Below are 20,016 nucleotides of genomic sequence, written 5' to 3'. Positions count from 1 at the left end.
AATAACAATTTGGATCTTGTGTGAACCTATACAATTTATTGGGAGTATGAAAATATATCAAAGTTGAGAAGAAATGCAAGATCAATTTAAAATCACTTCCATTAGGGGCTTTAACTACGCTCAGGAGAACAGAGATTTCATAGTTATACATAGGAATTGGATCGTTGGCCTATATGATTGGTTTTATTAATGAATAGATTTCAGATATCATTTCAAAACCAGCTGAGACAATGTACTATGACTTAATCCAATTTGTCATTGCTGCATGATTGCATTGCTCGACGAAAAGCAAAAGAACGGGAAGGAACGTTGCAGAAATGTTATCCGATGACTTAGTAAACTTCTTTGATTACATTTTTGTTTCCCTGGAAGTTCATGGCACTTCCATCCAACCAAAAGAAAAGCCAGTGTCTTACAATTTGAATTCTTTATATAATCTTTTATTTTAGCTTCAAATTTACTTCTTCATACATATTTTATTGAATAAATTTCGGACTAGCTCGCTGCGACCATTTCATTTTTTCTAATGGTGAACTTTTTCTGATACTTGGACTTTAAACCTTGCCGAGAGTCTATCTGAAACAATCCCCACACTACCCTCTTCAGACCCCCTGTGGGGTTATAGTGAGTTGTTGTTCTTGTTATTGGACTTTAAACCTTGCCGCGATAAAGAGAATTAACGATAGACTTTCTCACTTTTACAGTCGATAACTGTCACCAAATACTAGTACGAGTATGCAATTAGTGTTTCTCCAAATACACCAATCATATAAGTTCTATATTCTTGGAGACTACTATGATTATAACGGTAAGGACAGCATTAAACAACTAAATAGCTTAGCAATAAGAATAATTTGTCCTAATACTACGAGCTATAAAACTGTGCTTGGACTCTCCAATACCTTAACCGAAAGAAAAAATTGCATCAGCTATAACACTAAGATAAACCTATAAGACAGGGCTTGGCATCTTCGTAATTTATCAGTCACATCTTTGCACCTCTTGAAATGAGAATGTCCCCATATGGCGCCTCCTGTTCGACTTTTATGAAGTCCCGAGTGGCCAGAACTGCACATAGAATGGAGCAAACTTTGACTCTCTTTAATGACAAAAGCTGAAAAATAAAAAGTTTCTCTGTGCTGCAATGCACTCTAAAAGAATTGAAAGGAATATATATACCGCAGGTCTGATAAAAGAGACACGCTGCTTGTTTCTTTGTCATCCCAAGAGTTAGTTCATTCAAACATTCTGTTTTGGCTGATCCAGGAGTGTCAAAGTGGCTCTTCAGCTGCCTGTAGACAATGTACCATGTGAGAAGTCAATAAATCAGCTGATTCATGATGAAACTGGAGGGAGTTTTAGGAACTAATGAAAAAGGATTTACATCCTGATAGTGTCAGTCATCTTGTCAAGAGGTTGAGTAGTGAATTGATGTTGGGTTTGTGTTGGTCCAGTTTCCATCAACATCTCTGCAAAAGGAGTGAAGGCAGGTATATGACAAACTAAACCACATTAAAGAAAATGACCAGAACTAAAATGGGGAAGTTGTTGAGTGTTCACAAACCATTGTCTGGTGTATAACCATTCTCTGATAGTTCAGATAGTCTAGCAATCTTGAAAGTTGGATCAGGATGGTGCCATTGGTACTCTTCTGCTACTGGTTCAAGGCCACTTGCACCATGCCTCGATGAAGAATGGGGTCTTTTCTTGTTGGACCTGAAGGTTTGCAATTTTGATCAGTGTAACCAGCTGCTATACATACAGAGACCTTGGTAATAAAAAAATAAGGTTAAACTTTTCTTTGGAACCGGGACCATGATATTCATTATTTCCTTCTGTTAATGTGAGTATGACTGGAGTAGTTTATCGTTGAACAATTACCAGATTAATATATAGTATGTACTAGTAGTACTAACCGGTTTGAATTGGTTATGGAGTTCTGTGATAGGTAACCATGATCAGATCCTGAGCTTGGAATGGATCTAGGCTCATCACCTATAGATTCACACAAATAAAAGTTATACCACCATTACAAATTGCGAACATATGACGGGCATAGGAATATTCATGTAAATTCTACATACCAGAGCCAGGTGTGGCCATGTGATTGGTCTCATTCACTCCATTAACCTCTTTTGGATGCAGTCCCAGGTTTGTAAGATTGGTTCTGAGGTCCTCCATGAGATCAGGTGGAATCACGTTATTATTGACATTTGCCCTTTGTTTCTCTATGGAGATCCCTACTGATGGGGAACCTGCACCAGTTTGGAACTCTTCCAAAGGCTTCGCATTCAAATGCTCAATCAGAAACACTTGAAGCCACTTGTCGTTTAAAACTAATTGAGAATCAGAAGTTCCTTACATATCTGACAGGTTCAAAATTGTGCATCCTTTCAGCTGGAGATGTGTAGGATGGTTCAGGAGGATAAGGCGGAGAGGTCTTTCCTGCATGTTAAAATGGAATTACCATCTGTTTGTAGTTTTTGCAATAGAGAATCTAAAATCATGGATGAAAAACCAGACCAGAAGGTGAATCATGGGGAGGTTGGGTACTTCGTATCCACAATTTTAATAGTGGTGCTGGATAGTGAACTTCCCTATTTCCATTTGTGAGCAACCCTTCTAGTAATGCAATAGGAGGCACCTCCATGAGTCTGCCTATCTTCATAGAAGATGAGGCATTCAAAGTCTGCGCAGAGCAAGAACTTAAGGTTAAGGTTACTAATAAATGATTTTGCATCTTATTGTAGTTAAAAAGAGAGATACTTTTGTTACTCTTAGGATAATCAAACACTATTCATTGATGGCAGAGATAAACATACTTAGTTCGTAGGATAAGACCCATAGTCAAATTTTACTTGCTCAAGGTGTACAAAATGGAAGCATTGAGGAGGGGACGATCTAGATTTGCACCTTTCTCTTTTTCCTTGTTCTTGATACAATATCTGAAGAACCCTGAAGCCAGGTATGATATATTTGACCAGGAATAATAGTTTGTTCATTGTCAATTGCAAGACGCACTAATTTTCTTGCTCTTTGTCGAGCTGGCTTTGGCCTTTGTTGGTCCTGCCGTTGCTACAGAATCATGTTAAGACGTTGGATTAATACTGAAGGTATTCCATTACATTATTTCCTAACTCGGTTGCTTGTGGAATTTCTACCTCAAAAACTTCTTCAGCTTCAGATTGTTGCTTCACTTGCTCCTCTGGATGTTTGCCAGGGATCTCGTCAGCTGCAACAAAATTTCTCTCTATTCAATCTATTTGCTAATTAAGTAATTAATAAGGAAATCTAGGGACTTTTACAAGCTCAACTCAATCAAATTGCGCTTTGTGCTTGAATGAACTATGCATGTAAACTGGAAGTTTAAAGTTAAGGGTTCAACAACCAGGTATACATTTGGAAGTCTAATAGTAGGTAAGTGCGACTTGCATCCATATTCGTATTGGAGAGCAAGGTTTATTTCCATAATGTCTCTATCTGAAAGCCTTTCTTTAAACACCAAGTGAATCATCTTGGGTCCATCTGCTATTTGTTGGGCTAAATTAGCCCAAGTACACTCTTAATATGGTGTGATATTGTCCGCTTTGGGCCAAGCCCGCACGGTTTTTCCCAAAAGGCCTCACACCATTAAGAGATCTCTACACCTTATATGTAGACTCCCAATCTTTTCAGCTACCAATGTGGGACTTTGTTCGCACACCCAACAATCTCCCCCTCGAACTAAGTTCCACGTGGCCCATTACCACGATCCACGGGTCAATTTTCGAGATTACTGCTTCTTGTGTGCGTGCCGCCCCGCACCATCACTCCGCCATCTCCATACTCGTCCCACTGAACCTAGGCTCTGATACCAGTTGTTGGGCTAAACTAGCCCAAGCACACTCTTAATATGGTGTGATATTGTCCGCTTTGGGCCAAGCCCGCACGGTTTTTCCCAAAAGGCCTCACACCATTAAGAGATCTCTACACCTTATATGTAGACTCCCAATCTTTTCAGCTACCAATGTGGGACTTTGTTCGCACACCCAACACTATTTACATCTCAAAAAACTTCATCTATCTGAAGTAGAAGCTAGTAATTTTTGTTTTAAAAAGAAAGTCTAATAAGCACATTCTTACGTTGATGGGCTTCTTGTCGAGGTGGAGATGGCACAAGAGTACTTGGGATTTGAGCTTCCTCTGGCTGGGTAAAATTCATTTGTGTTTCTTCATCCCCTTCAATATCAAACCTGTGGAATAATTCATGCTCAAAGAACTCCCATGATTTGTTAATGTATGATTTGTTAATAGAGAGCATTTTAACTGTTCCTCAGGATACCTCTCAAAATGATTAAACATATCTGAATCTGCCTGATGGGCATCAAAATGTTCAGCCAGGGTGATATTATCTAGATCAACTGCAACAAGGTTTTTCGGGGGTGTTCAGAGATAGGAACAACAAGAGAAAACTGGAAAATAATAGTATATGCAAGAATATAGATAGCATAGTGTATGCTGATAGTAGGATCTACAGGTATACCTTGATGAAAGTCCCGGGCAGGTTCTTCCTGTGCATTGGGTTTATCATAGAGGTCTACATTATCTAGTCTCTGCACATACAACATCCAGGAGTTTAGCTGCAAATCTTATGTTGAAATTACTAATGATTATGTTACTTTCACTATATGTACTTAGCATCAGACAATATTGCTTGCTCTTCAAGGTCATGAACAAGGACAAAATCCAAAATAACTTTAGATAGTCTCTCAAAAAGCTTACACAATTCAAGAGTTGAAATAACAAAGAACAAATTGCAAAACATATGATGTAAAATTGGGTAACAGAGACCAAAGGAACACGAAGGGAAATCAAATCGCTTTATTAATGTTAACTTTCTACTGATTCAAATTGCAATATTGCTAAACATTTGAAATACCACTTTTTATCTGTGTCCTATTTTTCCTATAAAAAAATTCTGGTTTTGAAGTTATTTCAGGGACTGAGGAGGTGATAGCGCTTTCCATTAATTTACCATGGCGAAATATGAGGTTTGTTCGAAACCCATCATTGTGACAGTGTCCGAATTTCGCATTGTCTGTTCAATCTCCGGGAGTTCTTCCTCCCGGTTTTCCGGCAGAGTAACAGCTTCATACCTGCAGGGGATGAAATGTTAACTATCAACCCTGGGAAAAACCACAAAACGAACCAGAACTTAATTTTTTGCTAGCAATCAAAATTTAATCAAGGTAAGTGAAAACTGCCAGGTGCTAAAATGCGCCATTTCAATCTCTGATGCAAAAATACGCTGATGCTGAAGTGGAGATGAGGTACTCACTTGGCTTGCAATTTACTCTTGGGAAGCAACGTAGGATCAGGAGCTGCTGATTTCACCTTCCAAGCTTCATTGATTTGCACCTGAAAATTACCAAACTCAAATATTACGTAATCACAAAAATCATCACCAATTGGACGACACATAAATGCTGAATTAACAAAAACAGAGCAAAGAGAGAGATTAAGTTGATTGTGAATCGAAGACCAGTGTTACTACCATGAGACGAGTCACATCATCTGCATTAAAAAACAACAGAAAACAAAAACGTTGAAGCAAGGAAGGAAAATTAGGAGTAAATTTCCAAAAAAATTAAACATGAAATTCAAATAAAGATGATGATATTCATACCATAAAGGAGTTTCACTTTGCGTTCGTAAACAATGACGACTCCACCTGAGATATATACAACTGACAATTAAACCTCTAAAACGAAATATTCAGTTACTCAATTCAGTAAAAAGACATACCCATGAGAATTCCAGAGAGTCGCAGAGCCATTGGGACCGATGGATTTAAGATTTGTTCACTGCGTTAAGTGAAAAAACAGAAGAACTCTCGAAATCAACGAGGAATAAAGTGTTGTTTGACGTAGTAATTGAAGAAATAAAAAACGACTGACCAGATCTTAATAATGTTGAGCTTACTAAGCTTTTTCCGGTTGATCTTTGAGTGCAGAGTGGCCGCCATCCTTCACAGCAAAGAGAAAATCATAAACAATTCGAATTAAGCATTCTTCATAGCCAATTTTAATTGTGATAACTCAAACATATATGAAAAATTGAATTAAGGAGCTTAAAGCAGGAAATGAAATTCTAGCACAGAATTACAAAATATGGAAGTAAAATACGCAGAAACTCTAAACATGAAAAAGCTTATGTATGAGAAGCGAATTCAGAAAGGAAACATCATAATGACAAGTAGTAAGTAATGATTTTCATCATATTTGGCCAAGCGGAGCTTTGCGAGCAAGCAGCTGGATCATTAAATTCTTAAACAGCTCGAATTTAAGCATTTTGTTAAACAATAACGGATCCAATTTGAACTGCGGCAACTTAACATATAAATCAAAGTGAACATCAAATTACGAAAGTCGTATGAAGGAGCTTCAGAGAATAGAGAAATTACAATATATGGAAGTAAAACCGCAGAAACTCACAACATGTAGCTTATTTATGTAAATTAAACGAAAAAATCGAAATGAGAAGTAGAAATTGACAAATTATCACCATATTTGGCCAAGCGGAGCTTTGCGAGCAAGGAGCTGGTGAGAGTAGAACATGTTGTAGTAGTGGAGAAAGAGAGTTGAGCACTGAAATTGCAGAGAGAATTTGAAGTGAGAAGGTTTTGTATATATAGGTGGATAGAGAGAAAGAGATCACATGCAAAGTGAGAAAGGGAAAGCGTGTGTGTGTTTTCTGCCTGTGCGATTCTCTCGTATACCCGCCATAATCTGTTACGATTTCGATTGCATTTTTTGCAGAGCCGCTTTGTGGGCCCTACCTTGCAGAAGAAGAATGAATGTTTCTTTCATATACTTGACTCGACTCGACTCGACTCCACTCTCACAGCTCAAGTGATGGAATTTCTGTGCTATCATTCCTATCCACGCGCTCCTCTCCTCTTCTTCAACGCTTTAACGGGTTAAAATTTTATTCCCACTCAGTATTTACATCATATTTTAAAGAAAAAGACTAAAGCTAATTTCTGAAATAGGAAAAGGATTTTAAAAAAACGACTCCAATGTGACCATCGAGACATATGGTAATGGATGAATTGCTTCACATTTTATGGGAGATTTATGTCCGAGCCTTGAAATCAAGAAACTTTTGGCATAAAGTGCTTCACCTAATGGACTATAATAATAAATATTAAATTTAGAATTCAGTCATTAGCACTTGAAGTCGTTACTCTAAAATCCAGAAAGTTAAAATACTAGCTCCGCCTTTGAATCTTTGAGAAAACCCCCCACGAGAGAATACAAGAACTCACTTAACATTACCATGAATAATGTTAAAGTGAAGCATGAGAAAGTCATCCTTCATAAATATACCCATCGGATTACCAAGTTCGGACAATAAGCAAGTCATTTTATTTACTACAGTCAAACCTCTTAATAACATTCTAGTTTGTTCCGATATTTTTTGATTACTATAGTTAAGTGTTGTAATAGAAGACATATATTATAACATAACATAAAAATCGGTTCCGAAAAGATGTTGTTATAGAGAGATCTAACTTTAGTACTATTTTTTTGTGGATCCCTTGCGGGTTTGGTCCAGTACTCCAGTTTGAGTTTTGGCTCATCCCTAATTCTAACGCTGGTCCAACTCGTCAAACTTTATGCATCTTGAGCAGGTTAAGAAAAAAAGTCATTCGACATTTCTTTTATAGTTTTATACATTAAAGTCACAAAAGTATATGGATGGTCATTCAAATTTATTTTATTACTATATTAAAGTCATTAAATTATTTTTGTAGCGGAAATGTCGCTCAACTTTATTTGTGTATCATCATATTAAAATGATAGTCGAACGATATATGTAAAATTAATCCGTCAATAGAACTAGTCCAAGAATATAATATCAATATCAGATCACTCTTAATTAAGGATGTCATGCTGGTTCAAGTTGTTAAAGACTTTGATCATGCTTAATTAAGTTTCTTCATGGCATATACTGTAATTTTTAAAATATAATCTGTCTTTTGTAGCAGCTCGAAATTTTGCTGGTAAGCCATCTCCATCTCTAATTCTATCTCTAGATATTGCTAGTAATCTATGTTTAAGGTAAAATCTGTATGGGGTCGAATTTGACTAACCACGTCCCACCGCCTGCGTGATTAACCGTCGAATGTCTACGACTCGACACAAGGGAACGACCCCGGGGTGAGGTGGGGGACAACCTCAACCTGTTATTAGTTCCGTTATAAAGTACACTGACGTTATCACTCCTAGGGTTTAGCTCAAATCCCTCTATTATATAAAGGGGGATCGAACGTTGTAATAGGGGGGATTTTTATAACAAACGAACTGATTCTCTCTCTAATATTTATCTCTCTCTCTCTCTCTCTCTCTCTCTCTCTCTCTCTCTCTCTCTCTCTATTATCCATACATTGTTGTTGTTATTCCGATTAGTAAAACGATCCCGGGGATTATTATCTCCGACTACGATTTACCCTTTCAATTCTGTGATTGATTTACTTAAAAGGATTTTAACATCTTTTGAGTCAAACAATTTGGCGCCGTCTGTGGGGATTTCTGTAGTCGAAATCATAGTTCTCACCTGGGATATCAAACAAAACGATCTCTGTCCTTCGCACTCCATAGAAATCAGCGATGGCAGAGAAAGAAGCAAGGTTGAAAGCGATAGCGAATGTCTCAAACAACCTCTTAGACTCCCTCAACGAAGCTGGTAGAGAAGACAACGAGAATATAACACCAAGAGGTATATCGGAGGGGGAGATCTCACCCTCTATACTCGAGGATCTGACGATCTTGCGCGAAAGAGGAACTTCGACATCTACGGTGAGGGAAACACCACCAGCAGTCAAAAAGCTGTTAGAAGAATGGTTGACAAGCGCTCTAAACACCATGCTCGAAAAACCCTCTCTAGGAAATACCGGAGATTCGCCAACGTTGGAAGTCGCTGCTGTCACCGGCGAGCCAAGCACTGTACAAACAATCAACAATCGCACTACCACCGATGTAAGTGATGGTACACTCGCAGCCATCCTAAAGAAAGTGGAAGAAATGGAAAACGAGAACAAGATGCTTCGTGACCAAATGAAGGAACACCAGGAAAGGGTTGACAAAATACCCGGCGCCCCTAAGCTGCTGCCAAAGCGCGATGTGGGAAGGTTTGTCGAGCAGCCTTACAGTGAAGAAGCTGCTCCCCATCCCATCCCGAAAACCTTTAAAATGCCGCCCTACTTGAGAATATATGACGGAACCTCGGATCCAGAAGATCACCTGATCTATTACGTCACTGCGGTAAAAGGTAACGACTTGTCGAAAGAGCAAGTGCCATTCGCGGTGTTGAAAAAGTTCTGTGAGACTCTGACAGGAGGAGCGCTAACCTGGTATTCTCAGCTACCAGCACGGTCGATTTCAACGTTCGAGGAAATGGCGGATAAGTTCGCTACTGCACATGCAGGAGCAAAGAAGGCTGAAGCTAGGGTCAATGATATCTTCGCCATCAGACAAACGGCGGGCGAGGGGCTTCGAGACTTCCTATCCCGGTTCAACAGGGTAAGAATGGGACTGCCAAATGTGTCGGAAAGAATGGCAGTCGCAGCTTTCCAGAACGGATTAAGCAGAAGCGGGTCGAAGGCGACCAAGAAGTTACTCAACAGACTCATGAAGTACCCTCCCACCACATGGGAGGAAATCCATAATGCCTATTGCGCCGAAGTAAGAGCAGACGAAGACGATCTCAACGGTCCGACCCAGCGACTGACGTTGGTACAATCCGAGGTAAGGAGGGATCGACGTAACAACGGAAGAAGGGATCAGCTCCCGCGCTTCAACAGAGAAAGGCATCAGCCCTATGTCAGAACCCATAATCCGCCTCCCCCGAGACACGCAGATGCCGTGCCGCGACATATTGCGCCCCTTCGAAACGAAAAAGGTATGCCTCCGTTATTATCTGCTCATAACTTTTGTGTTTCCCTTTCAGAAATAGTGTACGCACTGGAGAAGCTGGGCACGAAGGTACAATGGCCACAAAAGATGAAATCAGACCCAAATGTGAGAAGGTCAAATGTCCTCTGCGAATTCCATCAGGAAAGAGGACACAAGACCGAGGATTGCATAGGATTACGACAGGAGGTGGTCAGAATGCTGAACCAAAGATACCTGAAAGAACTGCTCAACGACAAAGGGAAGGCCAACTTCGCCAGAGGACGCGACCCATCTCAAGGACCACCCAGGCCACCGTCACCGGCGCGTACCATACAAATGATTATCGGCGGTGGCGACGACTTAGTGATCAACCACGTAAAGCTTGCCACCACGCATAAGCTGAAGCGAACAATCACTCACGAACGGTATGACGGCTTCGAAGACAGTATCATCTTCGAAAAGTCAGATGCCGACGGTTTGTCTTTCCCTCATTACGATGCTTTAGTCATAACATTGCGCATCGCTGATACAGATGTAAAAAGAATTATGGTAGACGACGGAAGCGGCGCGTGTATTATCCACCCAAGAGTCCTCATGCGAATGAAGCTCGAGGATAGGATAATACCACGTTGCATAACACTAACGGGTTTTAACAATGCAGTAGAGCGGACATCTGGAGAAATAACACTACCAGTCCTAGCTGGGGGAGTCACGCTGGAAACTACATTCCACGTCATGGACCAGGAAACCGCTTATAATGCCATCATAGGACGCCCATGGATACACGCCATGCGAGCCGTCCCCTCAAGCTTCTATCAGGTAATCAAGTTTCCCACCCCGTGGGGAATTTTTGGCATTCGAGGCGAGCCGCGTACCGCCCAGGAGTGCTACCGAATTGCCCAAGATTACACACATACCAAGCAGTTAAAAGGGGCTAGCGCGGAAGCATAGCAATCAGCCACGTCGGGAGCTAAAACTGACCCGCCAGAAGAAGTCATCATAGAGCCCGACGTTGTAGAAGCTAGCAAAGCAACTATCGAAGATCTCGACACGGTACACCTGGACGACGCCGACGACACAAAAAAGGCTTATATCGGCCACAATCTCTCCGAGCCAGGTAAGTATCGTGAATTTTTGACTAACAATGCCGATTTATTTGCCTTTTCACACTCAGATATGCCGGGGATTCCAAAAGACATCGCCACTCATAGGCTGAATGTCGATCCACTCTATCCGCCCGTGCGGCAGATGAGGAGGAAATTCAATGCCGCGATTAACGAGGCAGTCAGTGAAGAAGTAGACAAATTACTGGCTAACGGCTCCATCAGAGAATCGAAATACCCCCAATGGGTCGCTAATGTGGTCATGGTCAAAAAGAAAAACGGCAAGTGGAGAATGTGCGTGGACTTCACCGATCTGAACAAGGCGTGTCCGAAAGATTCCTTTCCCTTGCCCCATATCGACCAATTGATCGACGCAACATCGGGACATGAACTGCTGAGTTTCTTGGATGCCTACTCCGGCTATAACCAAATCCTAATGGCCGAGGAGGATCAAGAGAAAACAACTTTCATTACCCACCAAGGGACTTACTGCTATAAGGTGACGCCATTCGGACTCAAGAATGCGGGGGCCACATACCAGAGGTTAGTTACCAAGATGTTCAAAGAACAGCTCAGCAAGACAATGGAGGTTTACATCGACGACATGTTGGTAAAATCAGCCAAGAAAGAAGACCATATCGGTCATTTGAAAGAGGCCTTCGAGATATTAAAGCAATACGGGATGAAACTGAATCCGGAAAAATGCGCCTTCGGCGTGGCCTCAGGAAAATTTCTGGGTTTCCTTGTGTCATAACGAGGCATCGAGGTCAACCCGGACCAGGTCAAGGCCGTAGACACGATACCTGAGGTACTGAACAGCAAGAAACAGGTACAAAAGCTGACGGGGCGAATAGCCGCCCTATCAAGGTTCATTTCACGATCCTCGGACAGGTGCCACAAGTTCTTCAATGTACTGAAAAAGGATCATGGACTACAGTGGAACGAAGAGTGCATCGCTGCCTTGAGGAAACTAAAAGCATATCTGTCTTCGCCACCACTACTCGTCAAGGCAGACCCAGGCGAGAGTCTGCTCGTATACCTAGCGGTATCCGAAGTCGCCGTCAGCACAGTCTTAGTCCGCGAAAATAAAGGTACGCAATCCCCCATTTACTATATCAGCAAGACCTTAATCGACGCCGAGACAAGGTATCCACACCTTGAAAAACTGGCTCTGGCACTAGTCGTAGCTTCACGAAAGCTTAGACCGTACTTTCAGTGTCACCCCATAAAAATAATAACAACATTTCCCCTAAGGGGCATTCTGCATAAACCCGAGCTCTCAGGCAGACTCGCCAGATGGGCCATAGAGCTCAGCGAGCATGACATAACATATCACCCGCGAACTGCCATTAAGTCGCAGGTACTCGCCGACTTTGTTGCCGATTTCAGTGCGGAAATTCTGCCGGAAGCGGAGCAAGAGGCCCTTCGCGCCTCCACTCTCACCGACATTTGGACCCTCTATACTGACGGAGCCTCGAATGCCTCGGGATCAGGACTGGGACTCGTCCTCGAAGTCCCTACAGGCGAAGTAATTCGCTAGTCCATACGATGTCCCGAGATGACTAACAACGAGGCCGAGTACGAGGCTGTGGTTGCAGGTATGAAGTTAGCACTCAAGTACGGAGCCCGGCGACTCATCCTCCACTGCGACTCTCAACTCGTCATAAATCAAGTAATCGGGACTTTCCAAATTAAAGAACAAAGACTACAGAAGTACCAATCAGATATCCACAAACTGATGCCAGAATTCGACGAATGCCGACTTGAGCAAATACCTAGGGCACAAAACATTGAAGCAGATGGCCTAGCCAAGCTAGCCGCAGCCACAAAGAGCATCAACAAAGGAAACGTGGTCACTCTCCTCCATTCAGCCATAGATCACGTCGAGGTATTTACCTTGAACTTAACCTGGGATTGGCGCAACCGCTTTGTATCCTATCTGCAGGACGGAACACTCCCGCAAGACAAAAAAGAAGCCAGGAAACTCTGAGTGCTAGCTGCCCGATACAACCTGATGAATCAGGACGTCTACAAAAGAACGTTTGGCAGCCCCCTCGCTAAATGCCTTGGACCCCACCAAACAAGACAAGTATTGAAGGAGGTACACGAGGGCCATTGCGGCGCCCACACTGGGAACCGCGCCCTCGTCCGATGCCTCATCCGTGCAGGCTATTACTGGCCCACTATGAAAAAAGAAGCAGCAGACTACGTCCAGAGATGCGAGCAGTGCCAAAAGTACGCCCCCATGATACATCAAGCGGGAGAACTCCTCCATTTAGTCACTTCGCCATGGCCCTTCATAAAATGGGGGATGGACATAATCGGTCCCCTGCCGGCTGGATGAGGAAAGGTACGTTTCCTTTTAGTTCTAACTGACTATTTCTCCAAATGGGTGGAAGCAGGTGCGTACGCCCAAATACGCGAATAGGAGGTCATCGCTTTTATATGGAAAAATGTTATATGCCGCTTCGGCATCCCCAAAGAAATCAGCTGCGATAACGGGCCTCAGTTCGTCGGAAAGAAAACGACCGAGTTCTTCAAAAAATGGCGCATAAAGCGGATACTCTCCACTCCATACCACCCAGCCGCCAACGGTCAAGCCGAGTCCTCCAACAAAGTAATATTGAACATATTGAAAAAGAAGCTCGAGGAAGCTAAAGGGTTATGGCCCGAATTACTGCCTGAAGTACTATGGGCATACCGAACAATGCCAAAGTCCAGCACGGGAGAAACGCCCTATCACTAGTCTGTGGAACCAATGCAGTCATACCCGTCGAGATCGGGGAGCCAAGCCTGAGATACTCCCATGACAACGGAGCGGGAAACGATGAGAATAGGTTACAAGACCTAGATGAAGTCGAAGAACGGAGAGATATGGCCCACATAAGAATGATATCCCAAAAACAGCATGTAGAAAGATACTACAACAGAAAAGCCAAAGTAAGGTCGCTCAAAGTTGGCGATTACGTCCTCAAGGCGAAAACGCTGGCATCGAGAGACCCAAAACGGAAAGTTGGGAGCCAATTGGGACGGACTGTATAAAATCACGGCAGCCGAAAACAAGGTAGCGTTCCAACTGGAAACAATGTAGGGAAAACCACTCCAAAACAACTGGAATGTCGCTCACCTCAAATATTTCCACTTCTGAGAGGCGTCTCCTAAGTCGCACTCTTTTTGCCTCACCTAAGTTTTGTCCCAATTGGGTTTTCTCGGGGAGGTTTTTAACGAGGCGGCGAAGGAGATGCCCGTGGATTGAAAGCGCATTCATCACCTCGGTCCATCAACACGGCCTCTAGACCAAAGTAATGAAGGGACTACCCCAGTAAATCTCCACTGTGTAAACAAAAATCTCCACTGTATGAATCTCCACTGTATGAATAGAGATTAATCTCCACTGTATGAATAGAAATCAATCTCCATTGTGTAAACAGAAATCTCCACGATATAGACAGAAGTCGAATCGCCATTGAAACATCCCAATGGCTAAGGCCATCGATATTGTTCGACCTCATTCGAACCACGACGGATGTTACCTCGGCGACAGTCGAAGCAACATCCTAATGGCTAAGGCCATCGACATTGTTCGACCTCGTTCGGACCACGAGGGATGTTACCTCGATGACAGTCAAAGCAACATCCTAATGGCTAAGGCCATCGACATTGTTCGACCTTTTTCGGACCACGACAGATGTTACCTTGACGACAGTCGAAGCAACATCCTAATGGCTAAGGCCATCGATTGTTCGACCTCGTTCGAATCACGACGGATGTTACCTCGGCGACAGTCGAAGAAACATCCTAATGGCTAAGGCCATCGACATTGTTCGACCTCTTTCGAATCGCCATCGAAACATCCCAATGGCTAAGGCCATCGACATTGTTCGACCTCGTTCGAACCACGACAGATGTTACCTCGGCGACAGTCGAAGCAACATCCTAATGGCTAAGGCCATCGACATTGTTCGACCTCGTTCGAATCACGACGGATGTTACCTCGGCGACAGTCGAAGCAACATCCTAATGGCTAAGGCCATCAACATTGTTCGACCTCTTTCAAACCACGATGGATGTTACCTCGACGATAGTCGAGGCAACATCCTAATGGCTAAGGCCATCGACATTGCTCAACCTCGTTCGAACCACGATGGATGTCACCTCGACGACAGTCGAGGCAAGTGTTCTAATGGCTAAGGCCATCTACATTATTCGACCTTGTTCGAACCACGGCGAAATCCCCTAAAAAGGCGATGTCCGTGAAGGCTAGGTATAAAACAAAAACAACAAAAGGGAGAAGCAACGAACAGACGATACGACAAAAACAAAATTTATATTACGAAAAAAAATATATACATTCGCCCACATGGACGGATTTTAGTACACCGCACAACCAAAAAAGATACGGAAGCAAAAATACACAAGCCTAAAACTAACTACCACCCCCTGTGGGATAAGCTTCCACATACCAGGCGTCCGAGTCAAGGCGATCAACATCCTCAGAAGCAACACCTCCCCATCAGGAGAGTCGGGGTAGCACCCATATGATTCACGAGCTGTGTGCGCTTCTTTTCGCACCGCCTGAACCTCCGCCTCCGTCGCCTAACCCTCTGCGTGCAAAGCTCTATATATATCAAACCGAGCCTCCGCATAGACCTACATTTCATGGGTACTAAGATGCGGGCCCGACCAAATTGGGGATGGGACGAGGAGGGCCGAGAATGGCATCCCGCTTCTTCAGACCTCGGTAGGACGACTTGCCTCTGTAACGCGGCCAATTTGTCGGCATTAGCACCAAGATCGCCCTTAAGCCTATCGATCTCCGCCTTCCTAACATCAAGCTCGGCGGTCAGGCCCGCTACCCTCTACTGCAAATTCGCATTTTCCGTAGCCACCCCTCGATTCAGCTCGAGTTCGTCATCCTTCGCCCTGAGGAGAGCCTCCAACTCGCTGTTATGGGCAACGGCCCTCACCAGCTCCCCATCCGCCTCCTCTAGCTCTGTCCCCCTACGTTCTAACTGGGCCTCCCTCTCCTTAAGCCCCTCGCGGAATACTTGAAACTCGGGGTCCTGTAGGTAGAGGTCGGCCACTGACTGGTGCTTAGCACGGCACTTTCGATACTTCCTCAACAACTTCTTGTAGAGGTCCGCTCTCTTCCGCTCAAGATGGTCTCTCTCCACCTCCAGGACGAGGGTCTAAAAAAAATGAGCATACTTCCGTACCCATCCTACAATAAACAAAGAAAAATAGTAAGATGGTGAAACTTACCTGCAAAGCCATACCGACAACCTTCCGAGATAGCTCCGCATCGTCCATTGTCCTAAGCATCCCGCTCTCAGGAGCGGCGCACAACAGGGCGAGCGATGACACGGCCTGCTCGCTGTTCAGCAATAGATTGCAATCCCTTGGGATCGTTATATGACGGGCAGGTCCATCCGCCGCCGCCTCCATTTGGGTATGACAACCCACAAACTCGCTCACATCCTCGGGGGCGACATCGGAACCCGATTCATTGGGCTCCATGTCGGCCCCACCAACATTTATCGACGAGCCCCCCTCAACAGGACGCGCCGAGTCCACCCTTGGTCCAGCTCTCTCCTCACGTGCCGACCTTCCCGACCGAATAGCGTCGGCCATAAAAGTAGGTGCCAAGGCTACCCAAGACTTTCCGCTATCTTCAACTTCAACAGCCACACCTTTCCCCTTCTCTAATCTTCTCCTTTTCCTTTCCGGCGGCTCCTTGCCCTGGGAAGATTCGTTGGCAGGATGTGAAGCCCGCGGCAGCAAAATTGGCTCTCCTACGGCCGAAACCTCAGACATAGCTCCCTAGCGGGGCGTAAGAGAAGGATCCCCGCGAACAGACTCGCATAAAAGGTCTTGTGCGTCCGCGACGGTAGTAGGATGCGCGGAAACAGGAGCTGCCGCCTTCTTCCTGGAAGGACCTCAACCTATTACCATAAGATCACAGTTAGGCAAGGTTGACTAATCGATGAAGCAAAATCAAAAGTTTACCTGTAGGAACTTGAGGGCCATAACGTTGCATGAAAGTAGGCCAGGTCCAAGTTTCCTCCGCATGAGGCAGCAGACTGGCGACCCAGCTCCTTAGTCCGTTAACGGGCTGGGGTGGGCGTGCCATGGCTGTAATATAAAATTTAGAACCACGACAACAACATACAACAGAGGACTTGATGAACTACGACACTTACGTGTGAGGTTCTATCTTTCCGGAAACCCGATAGGGTTGGAAACCAGATGCTCGGTCCTAATGAAGAAATACTTGTGCCAGAATTTACGGCTCGATCGGTCATCGGTCCCAACCACCAATCCCTTCTTACCACACATCCTCAAGTGCACCATAGTCCCGCTAAGGAAACCGGCTGTGAATAAATGCAAAAAAATGATGGACGGAGATGCTACTTCTGGCCAACGCTGCATATTTGGTCAATAACAGCAGTACTTTAAGTGTATACGGTGTGAGTTGAGCCGGGCAGACATGGTAGAACCTGCATAACTCCTCTCCCAAGGGAAAGAGAGAAAGTCCATAGCCTATCAAAAAGGGGTACTCATAAAAGGCACAGGAGCCCGGCCTATGAACATCGACGTTGTCCTCCCCCGCCGGAACCAACTCTACGTGATCTGGAATGCTGTACTTCGCACGGAGGTCCTCTAAGTGGTTGAGTCTCGTCTCGGAATGCACCGGAGCCGGAACTGCATTTTTTTTAATAAAATCACACCGAGGCAAAGAATGCCTCGGTAATAGAGCTCCACCGTGAGAGGACCGAGATCCTCTTCCACTTCCACCACTCCGCCATCAGAGGAGTCGGTGCATTCGACGGATCAGCCTCAGGAGCCTCTTTGGTACGATGAGATTTGGGCATGTTTTTGTTCGAAAAAGATCACCCGAAGAGAAATGAAGAAGAAAAAAAAACCTCTGATCAAGAACGGAGAGTATAGAAACACGAAAATCAATAAGAGGGCTGGTAAGTTCTCAAGAGTGACTAAAAGTTCTTCACCAAAATTGAACCCTTCCCCTATTTATAGGGTTGGTGGCCCCAGAATCGAAGCGTCAGGTTTCAAATCGACGCGGGAAACCAAGCGCCAAAACGTCAGTTCTTTTCCGCCTCGAGAATATGTGTAATGATGAAGCATGAGAACACTAACGTCATCCAACGCAGAACGTTCTACTTCAACGTTCCGTTAATAATGATCGCCATTTCACACCTATCATGTCGCGTCAAGTCAATAAAGTCAAACTCTCCCTGGCGAACACGTTGATTCCGCCCATCGAAAACGCATCCCGTTGTGACCCCGACGAGCGGAGGGACTAACTGTATGGGGTCGAATTTGACTAACCACGTGCCACCGCCTACGTGACTAACCGTCGAATGTCTACGACTCGACACAAGGGAACGACCTCGGGGTGAGGTGGGGGACAACCTCGACCTGTTATTAGTTTCATTATAAAGTACACTGACGTTATTACTCCTAGGGTTTAGCTCAAATCCCTCTATTATATAAAGGGGGATCGAACATTGTAATAGGGGGGATTTTTATAACAAATGGACTGATTCTCTCTCTAATATTTCTCTCTCTAATATTTGTCTCACTATCTCTCCCTCTCTATTATCCATACATTGCTGTTGTTATTCCAATTAGTAAAACGATCCTGGGGATTATTATCTCTGACTACGATTTACCCTTTCAATTCTGTGATTGATTTGCTTAAAAGGATTTTATTTCTTACCTCATATAGAATTGTATCAAGAGTAGGACTCCCCTACTATATAAATGGGATCCGATAATTTGTAAAAGACATCATATTCACACAATACAAAGCAATATACTATCATTTTCTAGCTTTCATTATCTTGTTATTCTGTTCATAAGCCAGTTGAAACATCTTTTGGTTCAAGGGTGACTGAACTCGAGGGCCAAGGCTATTCAATTCGTGTGGTTTGCATTTACTCTTTTGTCATCAATTTCTATACTATTTTATTCTTCTTAATTTGTACCAAGTTATATCACGTGTCCTTAAAATCGCGTATAAATTCAATTGTTATCCGAATTTAGGGTAAACACTTTGACGCCCACCGTGGGGCTAAGGATAATAGTGATTACCTCGTACAAACTTTCGTGACACACACTATTTTACACTTGTCTTTGAAGTACCTTTGATTACAGGACTAAATAATGTCGAACTCTCAGTCAGCACCTCAACACATTGATAATGATTTCGGCCACCACGACGAAAATGATAACATAACACCAGGGGACGATGTACCCCCGGTTGGCCTTGATGATGTCCCGACTATAGATCTAATCGACGTCAGTTCACATGTAGCCAGCAACGGAAATTTTTGTCGTTGATCCCGAAAGCAGCGTCCATGGGGATGCTTGATCAGCCGCTCAAAGCACACGTAGCGGTGAAGATGGCGGGATCAGCCCGCGATGATCTTTGAAATGTTGCAGGCACAACAGGCAGTAATAGCCCAGCTCCAAAACCAGAATCACACACCGAGCAGGGTCGAGCTCGAGCCGTCCCAGGAAGTTGTACACATAGTCGAATTGGTTTCAAGAAAATCAAGCGAGAAAGAGTCGGAGACCAACCCTGTGATCATGAAGATGATCGAAGAACTGACAAAGCGAATTGAGTCGGGGGAAAAGAAGATCGAGGCAAATGACAAGAAGGTGGAAACTTATAACTCTAGGGTCGATTAAATCCCGGGGGAACCACCAATATTGAAAGGACTGGATTCTAAAAAATTTGTACAAAAACCTTTTCCCCCGAGCGTGGCTCCAAAGCCAATCCCTAAGAAGTTCCGCATGCCCGAGATTCCTAAGTATAATGGAATGACCGATCCGAACGAGCACGTCACCTCTTAAATGTGTGCTATCTAAGGTAATGATCTAGAGGATGACGAGATCGAATCTGTCTTGCTATTGAAGTTCGAGGAGACAGGGAGCCATGATATGGTACCATAATT

At 43.8% G+C, this 20,016-nt stretch overlaps 1 protein-coding gene across 1 annotated transcript; it reads right to left on the bottom strand.

Annotated features, from left to right (window-relative positions):
* Positions 1-824: 824 nt before the first annotated feature.
* On the bottom strand, positions 825-6,596 carry LOC109240638 (sister chromatid cohesion 1 protein 1). Its single transcript, XM_019407304.1, has 20 exons — positions 6,544-6,596; positions 5,937-6,005; positions 5,785-5,843; positions 5,666-5,710; positions 5,534-5,553; positions 5,318-5,397; positions 5,015-5,135; positions 4,523-4,592; positions 4,322-4,400; positions 4,123-4,232; positions 3,162-3,232; positions 2,914-3,075; positions 2,524-2,689; positions 2,363-2,445; positions 2,085-2,283; positions 1,917-1,995; positions 1,565-1,716; positions 1,385-1,469; positions 1,180-1,292; positions 825-1,068 (listed from the first exon to the last, which is right to left on the bottom strand). The coding sequence occupies exons 1-20, from the start codon at positions 6,594-6,596 to the stop codon at positions 986-988; spliced, it is 1,899 nt and encodes a 632-aa protein (XP_019262849.1). The 3' UTR covers positions 825-985.
* Positions 6,597-20,016: the final 13,420 nt, after the last annotated feature.

Source organism: Nicotiana attenuata, unplaced genomic scaffold, assembly GCF_001879085.1.
Source record: "Nicotiana attenuata strain UT unplaced genomic scaffold, NIATTr2, whole genome shotgun sequence".
NCBI lineage: Eukaryota > Viridiplantae > Streptophyta > Magnoliopsida > Solanales > Solanaceae > Nicotiana > Nicotiana attenuata.
The sequence above is the reverse complement of the archived record's forward strand: the minus strand, read 5'-3'. Positions and strand labels throughout refer to the sequence as shown.

Excerpts from the sequence above, each read along its gene's own strand:
- LOC109240638 (XM_019407304.1), bottom strand. The coding sequence starts at position 6,596 with ATGTTCTACTCTCACCAGCTCCTTGCTCGCAAAGCTCCGCTTGGCCAA. Across the intron at positions 6,006-6,543 it reads GCTCCGCTTGGCCAAATATG|GATGGCGGCCACTCTGCACT; the intron begins GTGATAATTTGT and ends TTTGCTGTGAAG. Across the intron at positions 2,284-2,362 it reads ATTTTGAACCTGTCAGATAT|CCTTTGGAAGAGTTCCAAAC; the intron begins GTAAGGAACTTC and ends TTGAATGCGAAG.